We start from the raw sequence: 11,740 nt of genomic DNA on the forward strand, positions 1-11,740 counted from the left end.
CAGGCAGCATGTAGAAAGGAGTACAAAGGGCAACAGAAAGGGAAAGGTTTTTAAAGGCAGGAAAAGGAAGTCATAACAACAACAAGGAAGAATTATTTCAGGCAAGGTCACCTCCTTTTGGGGAACAAACCAGGTGGATTACCTTACCAGTGCCCACCAGGAAATTCCAGACTAACTGGTTAAGATTACATTCTGGCAAAGGTTGAAACTACAATTAGGTTAGGTACTAAGCCATGGTTTGGTGTCCTGTGCCTACCACAAGTGACTCCATTTTGGGTCTGTGGTTTTCTTTTTAACAAAGCACGTTAACACATGTTCAACATCATCATTCATTAACAAAATGCAAAGCAAAATTGTGAGATACCACTTCACACCCACTAGGATGGCAATTTTATTTTTTTTTTTTCATTTTACTTATTTTTTATAGACAGAGAGAGACAGAGCACAGTGGGGAGGGGTAGAGAGAGATGGAGACTCAGAATCCAAAGCAGGCTCCAGGCTCCAAGCTGTCAGCACAGAGCCCGACGTGGGCCTCGAACTCACAAACCACGAGATCATGACCTGAGCCAAGTTGAAAGCTTAACCAACTGAGCCACCCAGGTGCCCCTAAGATGGCAATTTTAAAAAGAAAAGAAAAGAACAAGCATTGGAGAGGATATAGAGAAACAGGAATCCTACATTACTGATGGGAATGTAAAATGGCAAAGCTACTGTGGAAAACAATTTGGTATTTCCTCAAAAAGTTAAATATAGATTTAACAAATGACCCACCATATACATATACATATACATATACATATACATATACATATACATATACATATACATATCCAAAAGAACTGAAAACAGGGACTCAAACAAATGCTTATTCACAAATATTCATAGCAACACTATCACAATAGGCAAAAGGTGGAAACAATCCAAATGTTCATCAACTGATACATGGATAAACAAATTGTGATATATACATTCAATGGAATATGATTAGCCACAGAAAGGAATGAAGCACTGATACATGCTACAACTTCAATGAACCTTGAAAACATGCCAAGTGAAACAAGCCAGATACAAAAGCTCATATTTTATGATTTCTTTTTTAAGACTATGCAGAATAGGCAAATCCATACAAATAGGAGGCAGATTAGAGGTTGATTAAGGGTAGGAGAAAATGGGGAGTGATTAATGGGTACAGGAGCTCTTCTGGAGTAATGAAAAAGTTTTGAAACTACAAAGAGGTGTTGATTACACAATATTGTGATACCCTAAATGTTACTGACTTGTACACTTTAAAATAGCTAATGTTGGGGCGTCTCGTGACTCAGTCAGTTAAGTGTCTGACTTTGGCTCAGGTCACCATCTCGCAGTTTGTAAGTTTGAGCCCTGCATCTGGCTCACTGCTATCAGCGCAGAGCCCACCTTGGATCCTCTGTCTCCCTCTCTCTCTGTCCCTCCCCACTCACGTTCTATCTCTCCCTCTCTCGCAAAAAATAAACAAACATAAATTAATTAATTAATTAAAAGACTAATTTTGGGGCACCTGGGTGGCTCAGTTGGTTGAGGATTTGACTCTTGATGTTGGCTAAGGTCGTGATCCCATGGTCATGGGATTGAGCCTGGGGTCAGGCTCTGTGCTGAGCATGGAGCCTGCTTAAGATTCTCTGTCTCACCTTCTGCCCCTCTCCCTGACTTGTGAAAGCTCTCTCTCTAAAATAAAAATAAATAAATTTTAAAAATGGCTAATGTTATGTGAATTTCACCTCAATAAAAATAATAAAAAGGAACAAAAACAAAATAAAATAAAAACTTTTCCAAATAGTAGTGTCATACTGACTGATCTGAAATTTGGGCCAGTAAGAAATTGCAAGCCTCCAAGAACAATTCAAAAAAGAGTTACAGTCTATTTCGAGTTATACCCTATTTTTGAGGTGAATGTTAATGATATGTATGTATGTACACATATATCTGGGAATAATAAATTTCTTTGCAAAGATATTATAGTCTTTTCTAACCATTTTTGATTTTAACCCTAAAATGCTTTCTCATGTTAACTGCCATCCACCCACTTTCCACCAACAAAGAAATCACGGAATATACTTTTTCAAACTATTTTATAACATCCTCCCACTACTACAAATAGAAATCACTACTACAAATAGAAAACTACCATTATGCCATTAAAATATGGTTTGATCTTTTTAATTTAGCTCATGCTTTTCAACATGGATGTACTGCATAAGATGAAATACCTTGTATAGGTAAAAACCTGTGTGATCAAAAAGAAACCAGGTATCTAAACACAGATCTTATGATATAAACCAGTATTTCAGTAATATAAACATGATGATTTTATTTTTAATGCAGCAAACTAGAGAATTCTATCAAATCATGTCTTTTCTCTTTGCTAGAAAGTTTCTAGTTCTCTGCCACAACTGCCTAGTTTTTCTCTCTGTTTTTGTTAGCATCGGAAAAAGAAAATCCTGGTGCTTGTCCTGTTTTTCGTCCAGGGCCAGAAAGGCCCCAGAGATTTGGACCAGTCTTGTGTTTTCCACCTTTTTCCACTGTGTGGCACTGAGCACATTTCTGAATAAAGATCTTCTCACCTGCTTTAGCATCTCCCCTTCTATCCTGCAATGAAACATTAAACCACACACCAACGTGTGTGTGTGTGTGTATGTATGTATGTGTATATATATATATATATATATATATATATTACATATATATATTACATATATATATATTACATATATATTACATATATATATTACATATATATATTACATATATATTACATATATATATTACATATATATATTACATATATATATATATTACATATATATATATATATATTACATATATATATATATATATTACATATATATATGGTGGAATTTTTTTCCCAGTTTTGCAAATCTGGTGTGTGTACCAGATTTGCAAAACTGGGAAAAAAATTCCACCATTTTAAAATGAATACTAATTATATTAAAAAAGGTAATTTAAAGTATGCATCCTTTAAAGTCTGACTGCTCAAAACCAAATATACTCTAGCACCTAATTTTATAAAGACATCATCTCATGTAACAGGTTTATTTTAAATTTCTAGCTATAGCTACTTCAGGAACTTATACTATGGTATAAGCCTGGTTTTACTTCAGCCTTCACACAACTATAGTGATTTATGTAGGTCAATTATATTCTATTTTTTTCTTTTCACTTCCAAAAAGGGCATGTGCAAAAAATGATGCAAAGCATATATTTCTAATTTGGTATTCCCCTCATTTAAAAATAAGGATAGAACAAAGTGGAAAGGTGTTTAATTGTGATATTATAAGCACTTATATGCCTCAATAATAGATAAAACTGTAAAATTAAAAATCATACAGAAAAGAATGAGGCCACAGCAGGCTATATGTAACACATAATTTCTCATTTACTTTACTCTCAGCTATAAACACATCTACCATGTTAGACCAAGCATTATCTCAAAGCAATCAAGTAATATTGAGTTCAGTCAGCATTTGTATGTATTTAACACCAATGCAGTGCAAAATATACAGTTGTAAATAGGGAAGATTTTATTTTATTATACAGTGATAGACACATACAATAAAATTTGTACAAGGATATTTTGGTTAAAAGTACCCAAAACTTTGTTACATAACTAAATAAATGCCTCCTCTAACTACAATTATGTAAAAATTGAAATAATTTCAACTTGAAAAAAATATGGAGAGGAGCCAAGATGGCAGAACAGCATGGAAGTTTTTTGTGTGTCTCGCATCCATGAAATACAGCCAGAACAACACTAAACCATCCTACACACCTAGAAAACTGATTGGAGGATTAACACAACAATCGGCACAACCTGAACTACAGAAGTCAGCAGGAATTCATCCCAAAAGAAAGAGCATGAAGAAACGACAGCCAAGGATTTAACCAACACAGATACAAGCAAGATGTCTGAACCAGAATTTAGAATCACCATAAGAATACTAGCTGGAGTCGAAAATAGATTAGAATCCCTTTCTGCAGAGATAAAAGAAGTAAAAAATAGCCAGAATGAAATTAAAAATGCTATAACTGAGCTGCAATCACGGATGGATGCAGCGGTGGCAAGGATCGATGAGGCAGAACAGAGAATCAGTGATATAGAGGACAAACTTATAGAGAATAATGAAGCAGAAAAAAAGAGGGAGATTAAGGCAGAAGAGCACGATTTAAGTATTAGAGAAATCAGTGACTCATTAAAAAGGAACATCAGAATCATAGGGGTCCCAAAAGAGAAAGAGAAAAAGATAGGGGTAGAAGGGTCATGTGAGCAAATCATAGTGGAAAACTCCTAACCTGGGGAAAGACACAGACATCAAAATCCAGGAAGCACAGAGGACCCCCAATAGATTCAACAAAAACCTACCATCAACAAGGCATATCATAGTCAAATTCACAAAATACTCAGGCAAGGAGAGAATCATGAAAGCAGCAAGGGAAAAAAAGTCCCTAACCTACAAGGGAACACAGATCAGGTTTGCAGCAGACCTAGCCACAGAAACTTGGCAGACCAGAAAGGAGTGGCAGGATATATTCAGTGCGTTGAATCAGAAAAACATGCAGCCAAGAATTCTTTATCCAGCAAGGCTATCATTCAAAATAGCAGGAGAGATAAAAAGTTCCCCAGACAAACAAAAATTAAAGGAGTTTGTGACCACTAAACCAGCCCTACAAGAAATTTTAAGAGGGACTCTCTGAGGGGAGAAAAGATGAAAATACATATATATAAATAAAAAAATACCAAAAGCAACAAAGATTAGAAAGGACCAGAGAACCCACTAGAAACTCCAACTCTACAAGCATCATAATAGCAATAAATTCATATCTTTCAGTACTCACTCTAAACATCAATGGACTCAATGCTCCAATCAAAAGACATAGGGTAACAGAATGGATAAGAAAACAAGATCCATCTATATGCTGTTCACAAGAGACCGACTTTAGACCTAAAGACACCTTCAGATTGAAAATAAGGGGATGGAGAACCATCTATCATGCTAATGGTCAACAAAAGAAAGCCGGAGTAGCCATACTTACATCAGACAATCTAGACTTTAAAATAAATACTGTATCAAGAGATGCAGAAGGGCATTATATCATAATCAAGGGGTCTATAGACCAAGAAGACCTAACAATTGTAAAATTTATGTGCCAAATGTGGAAGCACCCAAATATATAAATCAATTAATCACAAAAATAAAGAAACTCATAGATAGTAATACCATAATAGTAGAAGACTTCAATACCCCACTCACAGCAATGGACAGATCATCTAATCAAAAAGTCAACAAGGAAACAATGGCTTTGAATGACACACTGGACCAGATGGACTTAAAAGATATATTCAGAACATTTAATCCTAAAGCAGCAGAATATACATTCTTCTCCAGTGCACATGGAATGTTCTCCAGAATAGACCATATACTGGGACACAAATCAGCCCTAAGTAAGTACAAAAAGATCGAGATCATACCGTGCATATTTTCAGACCACAATGCTATGAAACTCGAAATCAACCACAAGAAAAAATTTAGAAAGGTAACAAATACTTAGAGACTGAAAACCATCCTCCTAAAGAATGAATGGGCTAAACAAAAAGTTAAAGAGGAAATTAAAAAGTATATGGAAGTCAATGAAAATGATAACACCACAACCCAAAACATCTGGGACGCAGCAAAGGAGGTCATAAGAAGAAACTATATAGCAATCCAGGCCTTCCTAAAGAAAGAAGAAAGATCTCAGGTACACAACCTAACCTTACACCTTAAGGAGCTGGAAAAAGAACAGCAAATAAAACCCAAAACCAGCAGAAGACAGGAAATAATAAAGATTAGAGCAGAAATTAACACTATCGAAACCAAAAAAAACCCAGTAGAACATATCAATGAAACCAGAAGCTGGTTCTTTGGAAGAATTAACAAAATTGATAAACCACTAGCCAGTTTGATCAAAAAGAAAAAGGAAAGGACCCAAATAAATAAAATCAAGAATGAAAGAGGAGAGATCACAACCAACACAGCAGAAATAAAAACAATAATAAGACAATATTATGTGCAATTATATGCCAATAAAATGGGTAATCTGGAAGAAATGGACAAATTCCTAGAAACATATACACTACCAAAACTGAAACAGGAAGAAATAGAAAATTTGAACAGACCCATAACCAGTAAGGAAATCGAATTAATAATCAAAAATCTGCCAAAAACCAAGAGTCCAGGGCCAGATGGCTTTCCAGGGGAATTCTACCAAACATTTAAGGAAGAGTTAACGCCTATTCTCTTGAAACTGTTCCAAAAAATAGGAATGGAAGGAAAACTTCCAAACTCTTTCTATGAAGCCAGCATTACCTTGGTTCCAAAACCAGACAGAGACCCCACTAAAAAGGAGAACTATAGGCCAATTTCCCAGATGAACATGGATGCAAAAATCCTCAAGATATTAGCCAACCGGATCCAACAATACATTAAAAAAACTATTCACCACGACCAAGTGGGATTTATACTTGGGATGCAGGGCTGGTTCAATATCCACAAAACAATTAACGTGATTCATCACATCAATAAAAGAAAGGACAAGAACCATATGATCCTCTCAATAGATGCAGAGAAAGCATTTGACAAAATACAGCATACTTTCATGATAAAAACCCTCAAGAAAGTAGGGATAGAAGGAGCATACCTCAAGATCATAAAAGCCATATATCAATGACCCAACGCTAATATCCTCCCCAATGGGGAAAAACTGAGAGCTTTCCCCCTAAGGTCAGGAACAAGACAGGGATGTCCACTCTCGCCACTGCTATTCAACACCGTATTGGAAGTCTTAGCCTCTGCAATCAGACAACACAAAGAAATAAAAGGCATCCAAATCAGCCAGGAGGAGGTCAAACCTTCACTCTTCGCAGATGACATGATACTCTATATGGAAAATCCAAAAGATTCCACCAAAAAACTGTTAGAATTGGTTCATGAATCCAGCAAAGTTGCAGGATATAAAATCAACGCACAGAAATCAGCTGCATTCCTATACACCAACCATGAAGTGACAGAAAGAGAAATCAAGGAACTGATCCCATTTACAGTTGCACCAAAAACCATAAAATACCTAGGAATAAATCTAACCAAAGAGGTGAAAAATCTATACACTGAAAACTATAGAAAGCTTATGAAAGAAATTGAAGAAGACACAAAAAAATGGAAAAAGATTCCATGCTCCTGGATAGGAAGAACAAATATTGTTAAAATGTCGATACTACCCAAAGCAATCTACATATTCAATGCAATACCTATCAAAGTAACACCAGCATTCTTCATAGAGCTAGAACAAATAATCCTAAAATTTGTTTGGAACCAGAAAAGACCCCCGAAGAGCCAAAGCGTTCTTGAAAAAGAAAACCAAAGCAGGAGGCATCACAATCCCAGACTTCAAGCTATACTACAAAGCTATAATCATCAAGACAGTATGGTACTGGCACAAGAACAGACACTCAGATCAATGAAACAGAATAGAGAACCCAGAAATGGACCCACAAACGTATGGCCAACTAATCTTTAACAAAGCAGGAAAGAATATCCAATGGGATAAAGACAGTCTCTTCAGCAAGTGGTGCTGGGAAAACTGGACAGTGACATGCAGAAAAATGAACCTGGACCATTTTTTTATACCATACACAAAAATAAACTGAAAATGGATGAAAGACCTTAATGTAAGACAGGAAGCCATCAAAATCCTTGAGGAGAAAGCAGGCAAAACCACTTTGATCTTGGCCACAGCAACTTCCTACTCAACATGTCTTCAGAGGCAAGGAAAAGAAAAGCAAAAATGAACTACTGGGAGCTCATCAAAATAAAAAGCTTTTGTACAGCTAAGGAAACAATCAGCAAAACTAAAAGGCAACCAACAGAATGGGAGAAGATATTTGCAAATGACATATTAGATAAAGGGTTAGTATCCAAAATCTATAAAGAACTTATCAAACTCAACACCCAAAAAACAAATAATCCAGTGAAGAAATGGGCAAAAGACATGAATAGACACTTCTCCAAAGAAGACATCCAGATGGCCAGCTGACACATGAAAAAATGCTCAACATCACTCATCATCAGGGAAATACAAATCAAAACCATGATGAGATACCCCCTCACACCTGTCAGAATGGCTAACATTAACAATTCAGGCGACAACAGATGTTGGCGAGGATGCGAAGAGGATCTCTTTTGCATTGTTGTAGGGAATGCAAGCTGGTGCAGCCACTCTGGAAAACAGTATGGAGGTTCCTCAAAAAACTAAAAATAGAACTACCCTACGACCCAGCAATTGCACTACTAGGCATTTATCCAAGGGACACAGGTGTGCTGTTTCAAAGGGACACATGCACCCCAATGTTTATAGCAGCACTATCAACAATAGCCAAAGTATGGAAAAAGCCCAAATGTCCATCGATGGATGAATGGATAAAGAAGATGTGGTATATATATATACAATGGAGTATTAGTCGGCAATCAAAAAGAATGAAATCTTGCCATTTGCAACTACGTGGATGCAACTGGAGGGTATTATGCTAAGTGAAATTAGTCAGAGAAAGACAAAAATCATATGACTTCGCTCATATGAGGACTTTAAGAGACAAAACAGATGAGCATAAGGGAAAGGAAACAAAAATAATATAAAAACAGGCAGAGGAACAAAACAGAAGAGACTCATAAATACTGAGAATAAACTGAGGGTTACGGGAGGGGTTGTGGAAGGGGGATGGGCTAAATGGGTAAGGGGCACTAAGGAATCTACTCCTGAAATCATTGTTGTGCTATATGCTAACTAATTCAGATGTAAAATTTAAAAAATCAAAAATAAAATCAAAAAAATAAAAATACAAATAAAAAAAAACAACAAAAGGAAAAAATGTAGTTTGAAATGCTAATGAATGCAGTACCCAGGTTTTATTTACCTGCTCTTTGAAGAATGGGTGCAAGAGAGGTGAGGGATGGAGTTTAAAATGAGTGTTACTATTAAAGAAATCATGAAAATACCTAATTCTCTGCCAGTACAGTTTTAATCACATTTTCTCTTTATAACTCTACTGAGAAATTGAAAATGTTTGTGTCATTCTGATGTTGAAAAATACAGTATTGTTTAAGTAAAGTTAGCTATTACTCAGAGAGAGACTAGTACTTCCCATACAGTAACCTGCAAAGTTGGTATCTCCCTAATTTTTTTAAATCTATGTGGAAACCCCAAACAATGTCAATAATACACCTAAAGGGAAAACAAAAATTTTCTTTGGGTCAACTAACAACTAAGCTATTAATAAGTGTTTTCGATCTGATAAAAAGCAGAGTAAGGAAACTCACTTTATCCAGGAGAAGCTTACTTTTAAATTCCAAACTTCACTCAAAACACTGCATTCAATTTCTACTTATATGAGTTCTATCAAGTCTCTGCATAGTCACAGAATTCAGTGAGCCTTTAAACAGGGTCCATAGAGAAAAGAACTTTAGTCACAAATACAAACTTACAGACTTTTAGCAAAATGCATTCACAATAATCATAAAGCTCATTTTTAAATACAAAATGTCATCTATGTACTAGCTAAAGAATCATTTCCAATTTTTATATAAAGTAGAAAAATCAGGTTGATTCTTATTAAATGTTACTGATAACTCAGGAAATCAGACATTTTTCTTAAAAAGGAAAAAAAAACACTCTTTCCTCAAATAGATTTCACATGCAAGTCACTTATAAGAAAATTTCCATTGTCACTGCTCAAACTACCAATATTTACTACAGTTAAGACATTCACTGCTGCCATCTTCAATCACTGGTGTGCCAGTACCTTCAAAGTGTCTTGAAACCAATAGATTCCACAACAGTAGTAAGGGAGGGGCAGGAAGACTAGGAAGGATATCAAGGGAATCCATTTTGCATCTAGTAACATTTAGTTACTAAGAAGAAATATAATGTTGTACACTTGAAACTTTTATAATGTTACACGCTAATTTTACTGAAATGGGCAGAGATGTGACACCTGGTATGAGAATGATCGCTCTTCCAAGAATGAAGTCATTCTAATGATAAATAGGATTAGAGTAACAAACTCATACATGCTTCTGTGGGCCAGGCATAGTTAAGTGCTTTATATATTATTAATATTTTTACAACGTGAGAAAGATACCATTAATATCTATTCTTGCAGATGAGGAAAATGAGGCAGACAGAAGTTAAGTGGCTTATTTGAAGTCACAAGTTGGTAAGAAGTGGAGAGAGATAGTGAAAGAGGAAGAGCAATTTTAATTCTCTTTTAACAATTCCCTTTTAAGAACATCTAAGCAACCCTGTGTTGAACAAAATGTATGGTACAGTGAAGATGCTTAAAGAGGAGTAAGTAAAATGCTTTTAAATACTGGTATTTACCATTTAAATACTGGTATTTGCCATTTCCAATTTTGCCCATAAAAATAGGGATGTGGTAAGAACAATCAAGGCACGGATAAAGCTTTCCAGATTTACAAAACCCACATAACTGAAGCAATAAAGCGGGAGGAGGAACTCATTAGAATATTTGGAGCATGAGTACTACACAGACTAAAAGATAAAGTGGGATTCTGCTGCTGTAGCGGAAAAAGTACCGCAGTGGAACGTATCAAGATGAAGTGATCCTGGGTAAATCACTACAGGTCTATGAACCCATCCCCCCACCCCCACCCCCAGATGTCTATGGCCTTTCCCTCTTTGAATCTGCCATGCCTGAATCCCTAAACTGGAGTAAGAATCCAGCTTTCCAAACTGCCAATCTGGGCTCTTCCATGCCACCACGCCCATTTTGAGGCTGACTTCTGCCAAACGTGGGTGGGAGGCTCGGGTCAGAATCTGTTCCACACAGAAATCACAGAAGCTGCAGAGAGGCCCCTCACTAGAAACAGTCTTACGCTGCACTTAAGGGACCTAGACGCCACCAGGCTAGGGCTAAGGGGAGCCTCTTACTAGCAGCACGGTTGGATACTCCTCTTTGGGCGAACCCTAGCCCAAACTGCATCGGCCCGTAACCAGTGAGCGCTCGGATCACAAGACTGCGGTGCCCACTCCGTCTCAGCCAGTCTCATACCTACCACAGGGTCAGCGGCTCCGCCTACCACCTCCCTGGCGAACGCTTGGCAGTCATCCAGGCCGCTGCTGGGCCAGAACCCGCGCCGCACGTTTAAGGTTGACCGTCCCACAGTAGTGCCTCAAACACCTGAGCTAGAAAGCTAGCGGGCATGTGCTTCCGGTGGGCGCCAACCAATGGCAGGCCAGGCTCCATCCGCACTGCTGATTTGCTCCCATATCCCGCAAGGTGGCAACTCTCGCAGGAGTTTAAACACTGGTACATGCTGTGCTGTTACTGGCTGAATCGAAGTGGGACAAGAGTGAACGTTCCTTAAGCACAGATATGCCAAGCCCATTTTTTTGTTTAACTTTTGACTAATCGAAGAGCTAAATTATCTATGTATATTGACAATGTGTCCCAGTTCTTGTTTGAAATAGGAACTCAATGTTTTATGAATGGTCCATTAGCATTTGATTGCAGGAATCCTATCGCGTCAACAAAAGAATAAAACAAGTGCTTACTATGGGCAAAGCACTGTGCCAAGCACCTTGGACAAAAACTGAACTGCAGCTCCAATTTTCTGAGTTACAATTCAACTGGGAT

At 37.0% G+C, this 11,740-nt stretch overlaps 1 protein-coding gene across 2 annotated transcripts in view; it reads right to left on the reverse strand.

Annotated features, from left to right (window-relative positions):
* The window catches only part of PDE11A (phosphodiesterase 11A), a 406,615-nt gene extending 395,297 nt beyond the window's left edge, over positions 1-11,318 (reverse strand). Inside the window, exon 1 of one of the 2 annotated variants that reach the window (XM_053215318.1) lies at positions 11,160-11,318. Coding sequence is in view for 1 of the 2 variants with exons in the window: in XM_053215319.1 (XP_053071294.1) it covers positions 2,431-2,612 (182 nt within the window). In the remaining variant the exon portion in view is untranslated. Of the gene's footprint in view, positions 1-2,430; positions 2,613-11,159 lie in introns of those variants that run through there. The other variant, XM_053215319.1, reaches the window with a different exon arrangement.
* Positions 11,319-11,740: the final 422 nt, after the last annotated feature.

The sequence above is a fragment of the Acinonyx jubatus genome, chromosome C1 (assembly GCF_027475565.1).
Source record: "Acinonyx jubatus isolate Ajub_Pintada_27869175 chromosome C1, VMU_Ajub_asm_v1.0, whole genome shotgun sequence".
Taxonomy (NCBI): Eukaryota; Metazoa; Chordata; class Mammalia; order Carnivora; family Felidae; genus Acinonyx; species Acinonyx jubatus.